This window comes from Hipposideros armiger, unplaced genomic scaffold (genome assembly GCF_001890085.2).
Source record: "Hipposideros armiger isolate ML-2016 unplaced genomic scaffold, ASM189008v1 scaffold_4, whole genome shotgun sequence".
Classification (NCBI taxonomy): domain Eukaryota; kingdom Metazoa; phylum Chordata; class Mammalia; order Chiroptera; family Hipposideridae; genus Hipposideros; species Hipposideros armiger.
The window spans coordinates 5,267,847-5,289,040 of record NW_017731354.1 but is presented as its reverse complement, the minus strand read 5'-3'; the positions used below and the strand labels follow the sequence as shown (position 1 = coordinate 5,289,040).

Here is a 21,194-nt window from a genome sequence, read left to right as displayed (position 1 = left end):
TCTCATTGACCCGGCTCACATTTGTCTTAGTAAAATCTGAGGAGACACCTCAAGTTTATAATAACCAAAGGGGATGTGCTATCTCCACCACTCGGGTTCAATCTCTTCCTAAAGTGGCTCCTTCAGGCTAGTAGACGATGGACGAGGTTAAACTTAACACACATACTTAAGTAGAAAAGGCACAGGCCAAACACTTAAAAAAAAGAAAACCTGACATTAGCCGCTTATTAACTAAAAACTGTCCTTAAGTAAATATTTAATTCTGGATATCAAATAAATCAGTAGAGTTTGTAAGCAATTCTCCTGGTTAATAATTTTGTCAACATTCAATTTGTACAGATATTTAGCTCATTATCTCTGATGAAAAATAAGCTGCTTATGGTAGAAAGTCGAGATGGCTACGAAAATGGTCAAGGAAAAGGCCTCTGGGTTACGTCAAGTTCTTGATCCACGCTAATAACTTCTGCAGTAAAACCTGGCTTGTTCCTTAGTTAGGTTAAATACAAGTGGCATATTAAAATGTTAACATTGGCCGGCCAAGTGGCTCAGTTGGTTAAGAGCGCGAGCTCTGAGCAACAGGGTTGCCGGTTCGATTCCCACATGGGCCAGTGAGCTGCCCCCGAGCTGAGCTGCCAACAGGTGGCAGAATGGCTCAGCTGGTGAGAGCACGTGCTCCTAACAACACTGCCGGTTTGACTCCCGCATGGGATGGTGGGCTACGCTCCCCCTACATCTAAGATTGAACACGGCACCTTGAGCTGAGCTGCCCTGAGCTGCTGACGGGCAGCCGGATGGCAACTGGACTTGGAGCTGAGCTAGCTGCGCCCTCCACAACTAAGACTGAAGGACAACTTGGCTGTTCCCCTTCCCCAATTGCCCAATAAAAATCTTAAAAAATAAAATGTTAACCTTTATTCTGCCCATAAATGTTTTGACAAAATGGTACTTAGAACCTGGTTTAGAAGCTGAGGCAAGGTGAAAACACCACCTCATAACCTGTCTTTGTTCCCACTTCCATGCTACGCCCTTCTCTAAAGGTTTCACTAGATGAACCGTCACCAATGAAATTTAGGATGAAGAGTAACTATTAAATGTAACTTCTGGATTAAGTTTAATAGAGCCATTTATAGATTGCTGTGCTCAGAAAATACTTTGAGAATGTTGCTTTCTACCTATCGAAACAGTTTAATGAGCTAGGAGAGCAAGAACAGATGGGTAAGAATAAACTCCTGATCATTAGTTTTCACACTTCAATACTTATCACAGCAAAATCAGGAATGCTGTTTTTATACTTTACCATCTAATTTTTGAAAAGTTAATTGAGAAGCAATTTGCTATCAACAGTCCTAGTTAGTGACTGAAACAGCTGAGAAATCATGTGTTATAACTGAAGGAATTGATAAAACTAGATTACTAAGAACACACAATTGAGAAGATATGATCAAAACCAATAAAAATATCAGCAACACTTAGTAATACGGGAGTGGTGATTTCCAGAGCTTGATCCCACATTCTCGTCTTTGGGGAGGCCTCTGCAGTGGGCATGTCCCAGCAATACGGGGTCTCGCGGCTCACAGCAGTCATACTTGCTTCCGACCCGCCCACCTCCTGGAAACCCCAAACCCTAGTCCACAGGTGAAAGCAAACACGACTCACACCATTACATGGCGGAGGGAATGGGAAGAAAACACATGGACGCATAAGGTTCCAGAGGCCAAGACTAGGAAAAATGCTCTCCCTACCGCCCATGGTTTGCTCTGTGAGGACTTTATCCGGGAATATCTGAGCCAAAGCAAATAACCTCAATATTAATGAGAGGCTCAAAATGCAGCTAAAGGGAAACACTCTCAAAACAGGACAAAAATATCGTATGATCAACTGCTGAAGACTGGTGGGCAAGCCCATGTAAAACCAGGAGACCCCACAGGCCAAAGCAAGGTTAGAAAACCACGTGCAACGTCTCCAAATAAAACAAAGACGCTGAAAACCAGGCGCCTGCGAGGACACCTCAAGACTGCATTTACCTTGATCAGCACAACAGAGGCACTCCGGCTTTGTGCTGACGCCTCTTTGGCCCAGCAGCACCTCTAAAAACCAGTGTCTTAATGTGTATTATGACTTTTTAAAGCGCCCCCACACTGACCAGGTACACACATGACCGTGGCCGCCAGAGGCGGACTCTGTAAGACCCCGCCCCACAAGCACTAGCGAAGACAGGTTCTGTCTCACAGGTATGGACGGACGGCAGTATTTACATGGCCCGTTTCTGACACGTCCACAAAATCTTTATAGGGAGTACTAGAGCTCGGAAAAGAAAAAAGGCAGGAGTCAAATACGAGATAAAGGGTACAAAACAAATGAGCAGGCAAACTAAAAGTTCTTGAAAGTATTTTACTTCAGATTGAAAAGTGAACAGTTTTCCACACTGTTCATCGCAAGATACACAGTATTCACGAGGACAATGCTGGTCGTTTGAGGAAATTACACACCTCAAGTTCTCCTTCATGCTTTTTCTTTTAGAAAGATACTGTTTACCAAAAAGAAACTTCAGCAATACAGGAAAAACTATTTTCCCAATAAATTTACGAAAACCTAAGATTCCCAATGGAATCAAGATTATCTTCCCGCTACCACCACCTTAATATAATCACATGCGTATTGGAACACTAATATCCGCACCCTAAGAGGACATCCACTTTCAACAATGAGGATGATTCTTTAAAAAAACAAAACAAACGAAACAAAACAAACTTCAGTGTGGTAAATGTAACATGAATCTCTGCACGTATTAAGTGTCTGAAATAGGCAGCTAATACTGGATTTAATTTTATTTTATAAATAATTGTTCCCTTAGCAGTAAACATAAATCTACACATTCACAATAGTCCTAGAAAATAAATACTGTGATTATGCGCACAATATGTTATGACAAACTAGTTCCAAATAACAAAAGCTCAACATCTTGATAAAAATTCTGATCAGAATAAAATGTGACTCTAAAATTTAAAACATTGTCAAAGTAACATCACATTTAAAATCTTCCACGGTTTACACAAGTATTATGAGTTTCCAGTTTTGGAACACATTTTTCTGTTGTGAATTAAAATACGAACATATTGAAAATTATTCATTTCAGTGATGACATCAGTTTTGGTCTTACTTACTTTAGCATTATTTTCTTTATAAAAAGTTGCACTAAGTGTCCATTAATGGTCTGATTGGTCTTCAGTATTTCATAAATGTATATAAAAGAAATTCCTAAAAGCCAACAGTACTTTCTATGTATGTGTGTGTCTGTGTGTGTGTGTACACACACACACACACACACACACACACACACACACACGTGTGTGTGTGTATATATATATATATATATATAATAATCTCATCTCAGAAATGGCTATAATTAACACACACTGATGCTAAACATAAGAGCTTTCACCTTAAAAGAAAGCATTTTCAGAAATGTCACTTACATTCTATTATAGTAAATATTCCCAAACAAGTTTCAAACTCAATGTGTGACGAGTAACAGAATTATACATTTCATTTGTACTCAGAGCTGACCACAACCAAAATTTACAATATGATTGAAACAAGCTGATGTTTAAAAAAGTTTTAATTAAAGATAACAATTCCGTGGAAGGAGAGGAGAATGGGATGACAAGAAGTATTTGGTCTTAATAAGGCAATACAAAATAGATCCATTATCAAAGACCATTTAATTTTTAAAGACCAACAATACCAAAAGCATAAAGTATAAGAAAATAGTTTTTTATAAGTATGATTTAATTAAAGCTGTTTACAGTTATTCTCTCCCACAGTAGTTAAGCATGAATTTAAAAAAAGAGTAAGAGATGAGAAAACACAAGCACGTGCAGCACACACACAGGGTTAGAGGGGCCATCATGCAGTCTGTGGAACTCAAGGTTTCACTGCGACAGGAATGGGACCAGACACGGTGGCCTTTTTTCCCTATTGGAGGGGGGCGGGGGGGGGGGAGAAGGGAACCCAAAGGAAACAGATACAAAGTTATGGAGCTGCCCCATTGCCCGAGACGACAGCACTAGAGAAAATGGTTGCAAGTTCATTTTTAGAGATGACTAGAGATTTTTCAGTGTTTACACAAAAGTACATAGTACATATATATTATATATTTGTTTTTACAAAATAAAATAACCGTCATTTGCCACCATCAACCTTTTCTTTAGAGAGGAAACATCTTGCAGCAGCAGGTCACAAGGGTTCTGTTAAGTCATTTCAATGCCGAGGAAAACAAATTGAGTAAGAGAACGAATCACTTCCCTATACATGGGTGTTAAGATGACAATTCAGATTATTTTGCAAACTAATCCTGAGAAAAATCTGTTTACAATTTAAACAGTAATGTTATGTAAAAAGTATTAACAAATCCACTATTACAAATACTGATTTCCTATATGGTCATCTATATATACACACAATAAAATGGTAAATATATGCAAAAATATTTAAAATAAAAAAACAAACATGCACAGACCACTTTCCCCTTTGGAGTCTGGACTTCCTATGCGATTACCTCTGTTCTCCTTCCCACCCCAACCCTCTGAAATGTTCTCTTCCTATCACCCTACCCACACTGAATACTATTCCCTCTAACTCTGCATAAAGCCAATGAGAAATATATTTATTTTACATTCAAGCTTTAAATCTTAAAATGACCCTGTTGTAGCATATGACTTATCAAATGAGCAGCTTTTTTTCCCCCCTTTTTTCGCTTGCTGTTTTTGCAGCTGTCAGTCTTCATGATCCATTCCATGGCGAGCTGGGAAAAAACGCAGTTGCTAAATCAACGTGAGAACAGTGTAAGGCTCCCAAACGTGTCCCAGGAGTCCCCAGGCAACTGTCCTGGGCATGAGGTGACTGCACACAGAAGACCGTCCATCGTACAACGGCGACTATCTACAGAGGTCTGAGAGGGGGGTGTCCCTCTTGTGTTTTCTCTTTTTGCCATGGTAATACTGATTATTTGATTTGCCTTGATGCTGTTTGTTTGTCATCAAGGACCCATGGCTTGTTTGGGCTGTACCTTGGAAGCCTTTGCTGGAAGAACGAAAGAGCCTCGCTGATCCGTGCTGCAAAAAAGGAAAGTGGAAAAGAAGTCAGTATCGCAGATTCAACAGAACACTCGCTAAGACCTGACTGGGGAGCTTTCAAAACCAGGGAGATGCTGACTCGCCTGGCAGGCAGACACTGCAGGGCTTAACTCTCTTGAGCTCTAAAACGTTTACATGACTTTTCAGTGGAAATACTGAGAAACAACCACTGCCTTGCCTCCATAACAGAGTATATGCAATGTAGAACGTTTCTTAAGGAACCTGTCAACCAATACACCACGTAATAAATGGCATTACTGGAAGAAGCACCTAGATGTGAGGTGTGCCGCCAGGTCAGGGGTCGTCACTGCCGGCCGCTACTTCCCTGTTATCCCGTCACTTTAGTTGCCATTTCTCAGTGAGTCTGTATTGGGTGCATGTGACTAAGGCTGGATACGTAAAGGGGACTCTGTGAGTCCACTTGGATGCGAGGTGACCGATGCAACAGCCACTCCCCACTGCCAAGAGCTTTCCTGGGGCCCTGCAGGGCTGGGCGAGGATGAGAGAGCCTGACGGGGGTGGGGGGCAGCATGATATGGCTCCTTCTCCTCATTCTGATTCATTATTCATAACTAATAACAATTCAGGCAACTAAAACCCTTAAAATAAGAGTATCTCTGTGGCCTTTTTAAGTCCAAGCTGATGCTAATTGATTGACATGGCTGACCACTGCCTGATCAACACAGGCAACAAGGTACTGAATATTAAAATACAAAAGATACACTATTCCAGATACGCACGATGCAGCCACGAGGTCATGCGAACGCTTCATTTGTATTTATTTCAAGTACAGCTGAACCTTTTTATAACCTGATGCAATTTCTTATGCTGCATCTGTAATAAGGTGGGTAGGTGGGAACATCTTATGAGAACCAGTCTCTAGATTTGCACAAAGGTTTATGTGACAGTGGTGTCTCCTAAGGACCCTCAAGGACATCCTGTTATGAGCACTGCTGTACTTTGGAACCTCTTAAAACAAAACTCTTCTTTAACCTAGAGTTTTCTTCCCACCCTTGAGAGAGACAGAGAGAGAGAATTTACACGTAAGAAATTCTAAGTATTTCCTGTTGCACGCCAACAACGAAAACACACGTTGCACGCACCTGCGGTTTGTCAGCGCTGCTAGGCGTGTTAGTGCTTTGGGAGCTCTGCGTTTTCCCACCTGCCTGAGGGGACCCCACGGACACATCCTGCGACCCTACTCGGTTCCCAGTGGATGGACGGCAGAGCAGCTGCTTCGGGGTTTTGCATGGTGTCGCATCGGAGTCCTGGCACAAGTCACATGAGTTACGAAGTGACACATGCATAGTTCAGGCAGTCAATATTCAGAAAGGAAGCAGTTTCAGCTAAGTACTCTTAGACTAAATTTCAACATTCGGGAGTTAAAGGAAGCACGCTGAGGACTTTACACAATTAGTTGCTTGCTTAAGTTTTCCTCCAAACATTTAAAGAGGCTTATTTTATCAGAGTTTTCTATTCGTTGTTAAACCACTGCCCACGCCTGGCCTTGTTAATCATCCTTAAAGGAGCTCACAGAGGCCCAAGTTTATTTGAATTTTTATTTACAGAAAATAAACCATGGTGCAGTGGAAAGCACATGGTAATGAGTGAGGAGCAAGGTCCCAGTCCCTGACGCAATGTCTTCAACCAAAGACAAAACGGCTGGTTTAAGGGGCTCACTCTCTGCGACTCTGGTGACAGCACACCGTGTGGACACGATTACCCCAAGACAGGGGTCTGCCTGGACCCTGCTGGGCTGTTTCTCCCCTCAGGTCTTCCCTCCGCCCTCGCACTCTCCCCAGCATCCCCAGTCCCACGCTCTTGGTCCCTAACGCCCCCTCCCAGGCCATCTCTGCTCCCGCCTCTCTGTGTCACTCTGTGTCTGTGACACCTGGCTCAGCATTCTGTCTCCCAGAGCTCTGCTGTAGGAACCAAATGGCACCCAGGTCGATTCTGCATATGAGGATTTATGACACATCATCGTCAACAATATACAATTATGTCCCTTCCATATTTAGATTACTTTTTATGGCATATACTTAATAAACTCAAAATTCAAACAATGGGAAAGTCTATTTCAGATCTCAATTAAGTAAACTCAAAATTAACTCTGATGAGGAGAAGCAACTGTAGGTGTAACTGATACTAAAAATTCAATCAGAATAGAGACAGAAAGTACATTAGGGGTTGCCAGGAGACGGTGGGGAGGGAGGGATCGGCAGGGACTGCTAATAGGTTTCTTTTTGGGGTGATTGGAACGTCTTGGAATGAGGTAGTGGTGATGGCTGCACATCACTGTAAATATACTAAAAACCAATGAATTCTACATTTTTTACTTGGTGAGCATTGTATTAGGTGAATTATATCTCAATTTTTAAAAATTAAATCAAGAAGCTCAAAAACATTACTGAGTGGAAGACGCCTTAAGCAAAAGCATCTGTGCTAAAATGATTCCCCTCGTGTGAAACTAACCTATGATGTTAGAAAATCCTAACAGTGGTCACCTCTGAGGGTAGGGCTGGGGAATGACTAGACAGCACCACGAAGAACACTCTGGGGCGATGGTGATGAGCTATATCTTGTTAGGTTTCGGGTTATACATGTGTATGCGTTTGTTAACATTTAGGGAATGTACAATTAAGATTTCCTTATGTGTCAATTTTGTATCAGAAGGAAAACCCAGACAAATATTGAGCTCTGGTCAATGGGGGGCACGCTGCAGCACTTTGGGGGGGTGTACTGACACCTGCAGTTTACTGTGAAATGTTTCCAAGGATGAAATGAATGAATGGGCAGAGGGATGGATGGACGGCTAGCTACGTGACAAGCAACTGAAATGTGATGGCACACTCTAGTGGTAATGTGGATGGGTGTTCTCTGCAATTCTTTCACTTTTGCTGAATGCTCGAAATTTTTAACACAATGTTGAGAAAAAGTATAACCATTAAAGTAATTAAGATTCCCCAGTAACAGATAAGAAAATGAGTTAGCCTTCGCCCTCCAGACAGAGTCACGCCCCACCATGGGACCCCTCGGCATCTAAGTTTGCAAAAGCCATGTGCTCAATACTTACGACATCACTAGAGCTGGACTGTGTGGCGGAGGAGGAAGACACTGGACCTGATGAAGAGTTTGAAGAGTGTTTACTAAGAGATTCCGAAGTTTTACTTCTACATTTTCCAAGGGCTTCATTTTCTTCAGATAGATTATTATTACATTTATCTAACTGCTGAGTATCTACTATCAAGGTAACACCATTTCCTGAAAGAGTGGCAAAAGATTGGAAAACGTTTCTTCCCATTAAGCACACACAATACAGAAAAGCCTCTAATACTCGGTCAATTGACCAACGAAAAACTCTTACCGTTGCACGAAGGCTCAGGCCTGTTCTGCAAGCCCCACTGCTTTGATATCCAATCTCTATACGTGGCAACTTCGTCCGTTACTCTAATTATTCTACCTAATATGCTGCACATGTTGAAAAAAAAGACGAGGGGCACATTAATTTGAAGATAAGAAGCCACAAGCAATGTTGACGCAATGGGCTGACTTTCGTAAATTCTTACCTCTCTGTCTCGTTGTTGGGATAGTACTTGGCTATGGGTGACACCGCGTGACTTAGAACGACGTAGGCATAATCAAAGGCCTGTTTCACTTGCATGGCCCCATAGGAGCTCCTTCCAACATCGTTACCTTTAGAAGAAATGTACATATACAACAGTGAACTTGACCGTGCTTAATACCAACTAAATGTTCACGAGGCCCCTTCTGGGAAGCAGCGCGGTCGCTGCCTACTGGAGCTGCACCCAGAATCTGGCTGCCAGTCGTCCCCACAACTCCCCAGGCTCTGAGTGTGTGGATCACGAAGTAAGTAGGTTATGACGGTGTATAAATCACCTAAATGTATTCTGCCTGACAGGGACTCTCATACACAGTCACGCCTGTTCTCTCCTAAGAGCGAAACCAAGCTCAATTAGGAACACCTAGTCCTTGTTTCTACTAGCGACATAAGTATCTCCCACGAAATGATGAGCTCCTAAAAAGCAAGGACCATCTTGCTGAAAAATCTTTATGTCCTTGACGTACAGTAGGCTCCCGATGAACATTTCCTCAACAAACAGAGAAATATTAATATTTATAAGACGTCTCAGAAAGCCTGAAAAGGGCTCCGAGGCAAAGACTTGTACCTCTGAACTCGCTTTCCTTACTTATTTTCAAAGTTAACGCATTAAAGCAAATGACTACAAGCATTTCCCCTGAAGTCCAATAACGCAGAATCTAAACATTTTATAATTCTATCAGGAAACAACTATTGCCCAGGAAAACTAGGATTCAAGCAAGCAAACATAACTTCATGAAAGCAAGAAAGGAATTCATTTTCTGTTCCTTTCAAGCCAACATAAAGCTGGAAAAAGCAGAGGGAGACTATGCAAAATTACAGAGGAAAGAAGGCGTCTAAGAGGCAAATAAATTTTATCTGAACCCCTTCACTTGTGAATCTGAGGTTCTGTGACCTGGGCTCCCTGCCTCTGAGGACCTCGGAATTGTCACATTAAAGCCCGAGCTGACAGCTGGTTGGAATCAAGGGGCAAGAAGGACACAAGAAAGAAGAAAAATGGCGGCCAAACGAGACGCACAGACACCCGCCCGAATGGCAGACACCTGCTGTCCTTTGCCCGCAGCAGCCAAATGGCGTCTACTCCCAGCTCACCTGGAAGCGTACAATATGTTTTCCTGTGTGTGTGTTTGCTTACAAAATATTTTGATGAAAGAAAAGAATGACTACAATGAAAAGTTAACCCTTAATTTTTCACCTAAGGAGAATTTTAAGTTCAGTCTGGTGACTGACAATGCCCTTTCTTTGAATGCCCACGAATTTACCTAATTTTAGTACCTGGTTGTAAAGGATCTTCAATATACAGCATCGACGGCCTGTAGCCATCCAGCATATTTTTCTGCACTTCATCTTTGGCCACATATGAACCACCATCCTTTATGCGGATGCCAGTCTTTAAATAATTGAAGTGTCGTCCATATAATTCAAAAAATTCTATTAAAAGAACACCATAGTTCGTATTGGGGATGCAAGCATCTTCCCTGGGATGTAACTAAAACCAGAAGAAAAAATACAGAAATTACATTGGATTGTCTCTACATCATCAAGGTGGGGATAGTCAACGACACTTGAACGTCTATAAGCAACACTATTATGATTTTGCTTTAGCACAGCAGTCAATAGCTAATGGAGGAAGGGCAGGCTGTGCTCACACTACCAGCACCACCAAAGCCCCATGGCTGCAGAGCTGTGTGGGGACAACGCGCAGGGCTGAATCGCACAGCTGCCCCACGGCACACGCAGGGCAGGCTGGCCCAACACTCAGGGAAGTCACTGTGACTCGTGAGCACAGCCAGGGAGCTGGCAGCACTAATTAATACACTCGTGATAATGCTGAGACTTCTCACTCCTCTCACCCAAATAGCAGGCCTCTGTTCCGGCTACACTGACAAGATTAGCTGCTTGGAAGACGTTCTTATTGTTGGTATTTCTACTACTATTTACACTGACGGAAACCACGCCATACCTTTGCACATGAAAACGTGCAGGGAAAAGTCTCCAAATAGTAGAATGCATGGGATTAAAAACAAAAAACTGTTTTTTTCCTTAGGGATTTTAAAATACGTATTTGCCAAATTACAAAACGGTGCCCAGTTTAAAGTAAAAAGTCCCAAGGAAAACACTGCGATTAGAACTGGACAGAAAATTTTTCCAAAACGATTCCCCAACTGATTTTTTTAAACTTTAGCATACATTAGCATGGTACAACCACACAACTTACCTGAAGGAAACTGACTGCCATTAAAAAGAGACTATAAGAGCCAATTCCACCTGTAAATACTTCATTAAGGTCCCTCTGTAATAAGAACTGTTTCAATACTAAAACCAAGTATGGTAATACAGGATATTTCTGAAAAAGAAAAAAATGAGATTTCCAATGAATTCTTTATGTTAGTAATAGCTCTAAGCATTAACAGCAGAATGGTCTATAAGCATAAACTGGTCACTACATTACAAACTTTGGTGGAGATACTTAATGTTCTATTTTAAGAGCAAGCTGTAAGTAGTTAAGGAATTTTCCCTGACATCTAAAACTTAAAACGTGGAGACATAAATAATGGCATCCAGACACTCCTTACGGGACAAGAACACAGGTGATACACATTTGATGACACTCATTTATGGCCGTTACCGTAGGATGCTCATTTGTAAACAGGCAACAGAAACAGCACAGGCAAAGCCTCCGCCCTTAGATCACTAAATCAGTGGGATTTTAAAGAATCATTTTCCGCAGATAGGTGGCGCTCCGCCAGGTAAACCGGGGTCCTGCAGATGGCTCTGCACAGCCCGAAGCAGGGGCAGCCCTGCCTGCTGGCTTCCCTGTGGGCAAGTGACCACACATGGACCCACCCTCCGTGCTTTACAGAGGACGGTGCGAGCACCTGAGCTGGCACACAGGACAGTGTGAGGCCATCTGTCATTCACACACACACTAAGTACTCTCCACAGGCCAGGCCCGAGGCAAGGGACACGAAAGGGACTGAGGCCGGCACCGCCCCCTAACAGGAAGCCTCAACAGCCTGCACCCAGGGGTGGTAGAATGACTAGTGATGTCTAGTTTCTTCCTGACACAATGAACACATACCGCTTCCCCATAAGAAAGGGGAAAGTGTATACTTTTAGAAATCATGTCAAAGTAAACAAGCATGAGAAATAACAACAAAAATACGGAGAAATAATGATTTTCAAACATTATGGTTAAAGTCAGAAACAGATGCACTGTCTTTATAGAACAATTAGGCAAATTTCCAACAGGCAGCCTGGGACCCAGAAGTTCCACTTCCAGGCATCTTTCTAGAAACATTTACAAGTGTAAAGAAAGATGCAGGCACGGAAGGACATTCACCGAGCACTTCTGGTAAGAGCAGAACACACAGGGAACACCACTGCGGCAGCAAAGCACGCTGCGTCCTCACCAAGGACTGCCGCACAGTCGGTAAAAAGAACAAAGGAAACCCGTCTGTGCCGATACAAAAAACCCTCCAAAATATGAAGTTTAAAAAGAGTGTAAGACAGTAAGCGTACAGGGTCCCATTCCTTTTGTTAAAAATTTCAAGAAGAGGATAAACAAGCCAAAAAAAAGTTGATATATAAAGCCGATCTCAGCCTATGAGGCGGCGGTTCTCAACCCCTTTGGGGGTTGAACAACCCTTTCACAGGGGTCGCCTAAGGCCATCGGAAAACACATATTTTCAATGGTCTTAGGAACCGAGACACCACTCCTCTATCCGTCTCCAGGCACCTCCGCCCACATGCAGATACGCCCACATATGAGTACCCAGCGTGATGACATCATCACGCCAACCCCATCACATACACCCCATACAAATACCGGTGTATGTGACAGGGTTGGCGCCATAATGTACTTACACGGACCAGTCACACATGTGTAGAGAGCAGCTACTGTGTAGAAAGCAGCTGCTGTGTTGAAAGCAGCAGTATTGAAGGTAAAACGACACTTCATGAATTATAAATATTTCACAATATATAATTACATATTGTTTCTGTGATTAATCACTATGCTTTAATTATGTTCAATTTGTAACAATGAAAATACATCCTGCATATCAGATATTTACATTACGATTCATAACAGTAGCAAACTTACAGTTATAGAGTAGCAACGAAAATAATTTTATGTTTGGGGGTCACCACAACATGAGGAACTGTATTAAGGGGTCGCGGCATTAGGAAGCTTGAGAACCGCTGCTATAAGGTATTAGGTGACTCGCTTCTCGCTATCCTTTTATATTGGTAAATTTTTTTATCATGCACATTATTCTCAATTAAACATTTCTTTTCTGGGAAAAAGAAAATTTACGCATGCCCAACACCTCCAAAAAGAGTGGGATTATGGGTCATATTTCTTTTTTTGCTTTTCTTTACTCTGCACATTTAACAAGACTATATTATACGCACAACATGATAGTTACATTTTTTTCTTACAGAATAAAAAAGGGTGAACCCGTAGAGCTGCTAAAGAAAAAAATTGTGAATGGATAAAAAAGATATTCTACATAAACCAAAGCAGTTAACATTTTCAGCTTAGGGAGAAAAGGCTGACGTGTGTAAGCATCTGAAATGTCCTGGAGATGATGTTGACAAATTCTCCCCTATCTTGGAAGAAAACAGAACAAGCAGAAATAGACTTAAATCACAATAAGATAAAGTAACGGAAGCTGCAGGAACTGCCTTACAGGTGATTTGGGGATTAATCTAGAAAAGGCTCCATAGGGAGATTCTTAGTCTGAACTGGGGGAGATTAAAAGCAGAAGAATCAACTGATTTCAGCCCTCATCTAAGAGCAGAGAAGTTCTTCAAAAGCTTTCTCAACCTTTAATGCTCACTTGAGGTCACATTATAAATCACTAATTAATGACAAGCAGATTCAAGGAAAGTAAAACCATTGCACAGAAAAGAGGCGTTTGTCAGCAATACGCATATAAAAATAGTTTAGCAAAGTATATCAGAACACTACCACAACAGAATCTCAAAACCAAACTCCATTTCTAATAGTTTCACTGAATAGACGCTATCTATTCTCTGACCTTGGTAAAATCTTTGATGAGATCAGCTGCTCTCACACCATTCTGTACGTTAAAGCTGATATCAACTTTCACTTCAGTAAAAGAATCTGTTAATTTAATAATAGGTACCTGGAAGGAGAAGAAAGGTAAAATTAAAATACTTTAACCAAATTCAATGACAAAATCAGGGGCTGGAAGGTCCCCCGACGTGAGGAGGGCCTGACCGCCTCCCGAGGATATGCACACGCTGAGTGCTCTGGCTCTCCACACTAGTCAGCCTGGCCTTCTAGAGCCTTTCCATTACATGTGTAGCGTACAACCCCATCCAGTGTAATTCCGACTGGTTGAGAATTTTGAAATCAGGTAACAAAACGCTTTTTTAACATTATGTACTTTGGAGAACAGTTTCCAAGTCAGTATAACATCAAGAATTAGAAATGTCAAGTGTATTATCAAATTGTTCCTGATAAGAAAAGTGCTAGATTCTTAAGTCACATACAACCACCCACTGGCATTATGGGTCAGTTTTGCAAAGAGCCCCCAAACAACCTAACAAGAGAAGAGAAAATGTAAGACTTATTCCCAAATAAAAAGTGATAGATTGATTTATATGAGACATTAGAAATTCTTTAAAACAAAAGGAAACTCTATCTGCACCATGCATTCGAAAACTCGGGCCAGCAAACTATGTGTGGAACAGGGTTTCCAGATTAATAACTTTTTATAAACACAGTACAAGGTGTTTTGCTGCAAGAAAACATAATATGCAAAAACTCAAACTTCTAAAAGAGACATATTCTGAGCTTCCAGAAAGTTCTTCGATGGCCATTCCAGACATAGCTAAAATATGGCTTGATTTACAAAATTTCAATTATCTACAATGCGTCAAGGCCACAAACTAAGCTAGAGCAGAAGAGCAAACATCTTCTGGGTCATTATAAACCGTTTCACAGCTACATATTTTTACTGAGACTTTTTTATACTAAAAAATCTCTCCAGTGAGTATTATGTACGATAACAGTGAGTGTTATTTTTTAAAGAAACGAATAACAAGGACAGGTTCATTTGTTTCACAAATGGCTTTTATATACGAGCGCTGTGATCATTCACAAAAGAAAAGAAGCTTTCGCTCCCAGTCCAACCATGCTCACAAAAATTAAAGTTCCATTTCTCAGCTCCATGCACACGTCACTACACACTACGGTGAAACGCTAAGGAACTCACAGTTGCTTTGTCTAAAACTTTCACTGAATCCTCATCTGCAACTTTATGTTTCCGAAGAGCTTCTTCCAGGGTCCAGAGCGGCAGGTTTTCCCATTTCCCAAACACCACCAGGTCGATGTCACTGAACACAGAACACACGCCCAACAGTTGTTCGAAGAAGCACGAAACTGTCCTGTTTCAACTTCGATTCACGCTTACAGACTTCGAACCAGTGCAGTGAAAACCCACCTCTTCCCTGCCCCGTGAAGACTGACTGATGGCGGTGACTGTTTTTCAGGGGTGAAGGGCACGTTGGAGACTTAACAACCTCCTCCTCCCTGCCAGGTCACACAAGCCAGGCCTCAGGAAACGGGGACGGTTTTGAAAGAAGTAAAACCTCAAAAAAGGCCTGTTAACGTTTCCTGTTCATACAGGTTTTTGGTACTAAAAAAACTTTAGACTTTCAATGTGGATGAGATGAACTGTCACTTAGATTATTCAGTGTAAAAAGCAAGATGCAGACAGTGAGTGTATCGAGTATGCTGCCATTTGTATAACAAAGCACGGCAACACGCCGGCACACACACAGTTCCTTTCACTTTATCTGCATGGACTGTCTCTGGAAGGATATGTAAGGAAGGGCACCCGCGGCTCTTCCAAGGAGAGGAACTGGGGACAGAGGTCGGATCCAGACTTTTCGCCACGATTATTTTTGTGCCCTGCTCAAATCTGAATTATGTGAGTGCACTACCTAGTCATAAAATTTAATTAAATATTTTAGAACGAGTGACTCAGGATTCTGCTAAAGCTCAGAACCTAAATAAGGAATAATATTAATGAACTCGAAGTTGAATATTTTATGGATTTTCGAGGCTTAGGACAGCAATGGGAAAAATGGAAATTGCTGGGATCCATCCACTTCAACACATTTTAAGTTTAGGTAAAGAAGATCATACCAGGCTCAAATAAAAAAAACAGGACGGATACCTATAGTTAATCATACTGTAACTTGCCCTTAAAAACTTGCTATCAGGGTAAATCATGTTTTTTTAAGTGTAAATTATGTTAAGTGCTTTACCAAATAAAAACAAAATCACGATGGAATGTTTTCCTTCAACCGTAGCATCTCAATTCTTAGAGAACAGGTAGGTCCTCCCCCCTCAGGGAAGCCTTCCCATCCCCAAAGGGCCCCCGGGCTGTGGGCCTGAGAGGCTGAAATAAACAAGGGGCCTGGGAAGACCAAAACCCTCCTCAGACAAGAGCCTGTCCCCTGAATTTCTGGGTGAGGATGTTTGGACCGTGGCTAGCAGTATGAGTTCTTCATATAAAAAGGGGCCTGGCACTCGGAGTACGCACAGCTCTGCGGTATAACCAGGTGCTTCTCCGCAGCATCGCACTGACATCTGCCCTGGTGGGTTAAGGTCGGGCTGGACAGTTCTCTGCGGGGGAGTCCATGGCTAAAACAGCTAACCGATTCCACTGCCACAGGCCCCTGTTAGACCCACCTGAGATGACACAGGTCTCTGTATCATCTGCTCAATCAGATGATCTAAAGTGAGATTCTACCTCAAGGTGATTCAAATAAAATACAGGTAAGTGAATTTCGCTTCATAAGTCTATTTGGTTTCTACTCTTACACATTCCACAGCCAAAATAAATACACTCTGGAAAAGTGCACAACCCATTGAAAGCTTCATAAATATACTAACCTAGTAGGTAAATAAAGGCCAGTTTTGAAACTCCCAAATATCTGGACCTGAAATAGAAACAATTATTATATTAAAAAGGTGTGAGATGAGAAGCCACGAAGCTACGATGAAATGCTGGTTTCTGCTACCATCTACTGGCGCTTTTTAGTACTGCAAGAGCATCTTATATACCCGCCATGCTTTCATGAATCAGGGATCCCGTGTCTCACAGGCAACCATTCCAAATAGAGTTTACGTATTAGGTTCAAATATCAAACGTGCAGACTAAAATAAAAAACTTTCAAAAGTAACGTTCAGGTCACTAATGCTCCCTTATGATCACAGCTCCTCAATTTGTAAGCTCTAAGCAGGAGTCGTCTCACAGGTTCCAGAATCAGTACGAGACCCCCCAGAGAACGCCGGTGCTGTCACTGCAGCGTCGTGGTGCCCTGTGCATCGTGGGTATTTAGCAACATCCTTGGCCTGCACTGACCACGTTCCAGGAGCACCTCACCAGTCAGGGCAATCAAAACTGCCTCCGGAGCCGGCTGAGTGGCTCAGTTGGTTAAGAGTTGGCTTAAGAGTGTGAGCTCTAAGCAACAGGACCCCTGGTTCAATTCCCACATGGGCCAGTGACTCTGTGCCCGAGCTGAGCTGTCGCTGAGCTGCCAACAGGTGGCAGGATGGCTCAGCTGGTGTAACAACAAGACTGCCTGTTCTATCTGTAGTGGGCTATGCCCACCCACAACTAAGACTGAACTCGGCACCTTGAGCTGGGCTGCTGCCCGGATGGCTCAGTGGATAGAGTGTGTGCTCTTAACAACAAGGCTGCTGGTTCGACTCCCACATGGGATGGTGGCTACGCCCACCCACAACTAAGATTAAACACAGCACCTTGAGCTTAGAGGCCATGAGCTGCCGACAGGAAACCAGATGCCGACTGGCACCCTCCACAACGAAGATTGAAGAACAGCAACTTGGCTGGTCCCCTCCCCCAATTCCCCAATAAAAATCTTTAAAAAAAAACAAAACTGCTTCCGATAATGCCAAAGGCCTCCCGGGGGCAAACACCCCCAGCTGAGAGCCGCTGAGTTAGCTCACAGGACAAGCAAAGTGATATAGTAGCTGCTCAGTAAACACCAGTGTCCTCTGCCCCTCCTTCCCTGCACCTACAGCATCGTATCTGAGGCTTTCTTTTGCCAACTGGACAAAAGAAAACTCCCCTGCTCCCCTTCACCACCCATGACTGACAGAGTGCACACAACTGTACAACAGACCCTCAAGGGAGCCCTAAAACATGAAGTATTAACTCAGTCAACAACCAGAACCACAAATATGCCAAGAGGAAATCTCGGCCAAAGCGATGCTCATTGGGTGGGGGGTGTCCTGGGAGACAAGGAGGTCAGGGAGAGAAGGCAGCAGCACTTGCAGGGGAGGGGCAGAGCAGACAGACGCCTGCGACCGACCAAGAAAAGGCACTTCTGGTGACAGGAGAGACTCCTCCTGGGCCTTTCACTCTGCTACGAACAGTGACATAGGGTTTATCCCGGCAGGTGGCACAAAATCACACGGGGTTCTGAACAGCACGGCTAACTGCAATGAGACTTTGCACTAGCGATTCCTAAGTACAGTGTGCCTTCGGCAGCTGCTCTCCATACTGCAAAGGAACAGCTCTAGGTAAGTCAGCTGATCCACTGCAAGATCAGGAAGCCCAAACCCCAAAGGCTGAAGGAAACTGCTGGCCTTTAAGCTTTCGTTAGACCCTAACTCTACAGGTGCACATCCAGCTGCCCGTGAGGACTGACTGCGACACAGCAGACCCTCCACCCGGGGGCGTGTCCCGGTTCGTCGCCCTGGGCACCCGGCTACCCGGACAGGTGCTCACGTCAGCGCTGGGCCAGAGCTCCTTGATGACACTCTCGATCCTGCTCACCACCTCCATGCGCATCTTCTCCTCCTCGGGCCGTGGAGACATGTATTCATAAAAGTCACTGATCTCTTCATGCAGACTGAAGAGAAAGGAAAAACAGCAGGGAGGTTAGCACGGGCAGGGCCAATGGAAGAAGACCATCTGAAACCATCTCCTTTCATGAGGTCTTAGGCGAGAACTCAGCTGATGACTCTGCATTCGTACCTTCTACACTCACTTCAGTGACAACTCCTGCCGAGCTAAAGAACTGAATCAGAAGTGCCAAGAGAAGACCGTCCAAGAAGTCTTAGCGGAAGTGCCCTGGCAGCGCTCCCAGCGTTTCCTCTCCTCCTGGGCAAAGCACTTGCAGGCTGTAAGGCCAGGCCTCTGCCTTCGTTCTGCTCCAGTGGACACGGAATTCAGGTGACACAGGCCTGACCCTCCCACTCCTCTGTACTCCGCCCCTCACAGCACCAACAGCACATCACTCACGATGTCTGCTTGGTGAGTTAAGTGACAAACGGCTAGGTCAGACGGTGAGCATCACAAGGGCTGAGGAGAATGGCTGGCAGACAAGGCTCCAGGAAGAAGCTGTTTCCTGAGAGGAGGGGCGTGAGGCGCACCCAGGAAGCACCCAGCAGGCACAGAGGGAAGGAGTCACAAGCTAAGGAAGTGGGATGTTCCCCTATGGCAGGCATCGGCAAACTGCGGCTCGCGAGCCACATGCGGCTCTTTGGGTACGTTCCGTCTCAAAAGTTTGCCGACCCCTGCCCTATGGTAACAGGAAACCACACATTCATATATTCATTCATTCATTCATTCATTCATGTATTTTCTGACTTTTAAGAAGAGTTTATTTGAGCCAAACTGACGACACAGGCCAGGGAGCAAGATCTCAAATGCTCCACAGAAGATCAGTTTTGCAGCGTGAAGAAATCACGTTATCTAAACGTTTCTGAGAGCGAGTAGGGAAAGATGGACTTCAAAATGCAGCATTGTAACAAGATTCATCTGGTAACTGTACAAACAGACTGGCAAAGAGACAAGACTGAACGCTTGTCTTGTGGAGGAGAACAGTGCCTCCATTCCTGCGATGTGGAAGGACCAGTCAAATGCCCAGAAGATGGTGGCAGGACGGAGCAGCTCTAGAAACGTCACTCACAGACACGAGGGCCGGGCCACTGAGCATGGCCAGCAGTGGGAAGAGGAGGAGGAGGACAGGACGCCTGCAGAGGCTCCACCTGAGGGTCTGGGCCACCAGGGGAAGGAGGAAAAGGAGACGCTAAGCAGGCTGCTGGGGAGGGAATGCAGCAGGTCATTAACACCGCAGGACAGAGATAAAGCGAGTGGGTGGCGCTGCTTCTAAAGCTGGCGCAAGTGTGAGGAGCTGCCTCTGGGAGGGAACGTGGTGAGAAATGGAAGGAAATCTGCTGAACTTGTGTTGAACCTGACAGTGAGGGGGAGGCCCGGCTCCAGGTGGCTGGGGGTGAGCCGTTGTGAGGACATCTCACTGTCTCGTGTAGCACAACTGTGACAGACCAGGGGGCCAGGAGCAGGGTGCCAACAGCAATGGGCGCCAAGTGCGGTGGTAGCGCGAGGGGCAGAGGGCAGCGTTACCTCAATTATACTTTGATAAAGCCATTTAAAAACAAATGCCCCGGGGCCGGCCAAGTGGCACGTTGATTAAGAGCTGGCTTGGGAGCACGAGCTCTGAGCAGCAGGGCCCCGGTTCGGATCCCACATGGGCCAGTGATGCTGCGCCCTCTACAGCTAAGATGGTGAACAACAGCTCGACCTGGAGCTGGGCTGCCGTGAGCCGCTGGCGACGGCGTAGGCTGCAGTGGGCTGCCATAAGCTACCGTGAGTGCCTGGCAGCTGGCGTGAGCAGCCATCCAGAGGCTGGCAACCGATCTGCCTCACCCAGGAAGAGCGCAAGATAATACCAACATGGGCCAGTGAAGCGAAGTCCTCCACAACTAGACTAAAGAACAAAAGGACAGCAACTTGTCTGTTCCCCTCCCCCAACTCCCCAATAAAATCTTTAAAAAATAAACAAACAAACAAACAAAAACAAATGCCCTTCTTTTCATCCTCCAGAAATACTTCCCTGAGGGAACAAGGATGTTCACCACCGCGGTTTTTGGAATACTAAAAAGTTAGAAGTGGCCTCTGTGTCCATTAACGGGATCCAGTGAAATGCCCTTCCCTTAAGTGACAGCGGTAACTCATGACACAAACAAAAGCAGAGCTTCTGAGCTGAGGGAAGGTCTAAGATCAGGTTAAGTTAAAAGAAATAGCACAACACATTAACAGGATACCTTTGTGTGCATTAAAGACAAACACACACAGCAATGTCTCCTTGTGGTACACCTTTTTTGGAAGGAGAACTGTTAACAGTGATTACCTCGGGGGCAGGCATGGCAGAAGAGTTGGGGAGGCCTTAACGTTTTATTTCGCATCACTGTGTACTATTATAATGTTTTTAAACCACCAGTGTGTGTCAGCTGTTCTAATAGGGATTATCATCTGTTTGGAGAGATTACGGGACATTTGTCATCTTCAGTATATTTTCCCATGTGAAAAATGTGTGTGTGTGTGTGTGTGTGTGTGTGTGTG

At 44.0% G+C, this 21,194-nt stretch overlaps 1 protein-coding gene across 2 annotated transcripts in view; it reads right to left on the bottom strand.

The window, feature by feature from the left end:
* Positions 1-2,371: 2,371 nt before the first annotated feature.
* Positions 2,372-21,194, bottom strand: part of TENT4B (terminal nucleotidyltransferase 4B) — a 51,020-nt gene continuing 32,197 nt past the window's right edge. Inside the window, exons 2-12 of one of the 2 annotated variants that reach the window (XM_019643490.1) lie at positions 18,555-18,678; positions 16,691-16,737; positions 15,003-15,123; positions 13,800-13,907; positions 10,973-11,101; positions 10,030-10,243; positions 8,702-8,828; positions 8,500-8,603; positions 8,209-8,396; positions 6,239-6,403; positions 2,372-5,114 (exon numbers count right to left, since the gene is read on the bottom strand). In XM_019643490.1, the coding sequence (XP_019499035.1) occupies positions 4,938-5,114; positions 6,239-6,403; positions 8,209-8,396; positions 8,500-8,603; positions 8,702-8,828; positions 10,030-10,243; positions 10,973-11,101; positions 13,800-13,907; positions 15,003-15,123; positions 16,691-16,737; positions 18,555-18,678 (1,504 nt within the window). In that variant the 3' untranslated portion in view covers positions 2,372-4,937. The remainder of the gene's footprint in view (positions 5,115-6,238; positions 6,404-8,208; positions 8,397-8,499; positions 8,604-8,701; positions 8,829-10,029; positions 10,244-10,972; positions 11,102-13,799; positions 13,908-15,002; positions 15,124-16,690; positions 16,738-18,554; positions 18,679-21,194) is intronic. The other variant, XM_019643499.1, reaches the window with a different exon arrangement.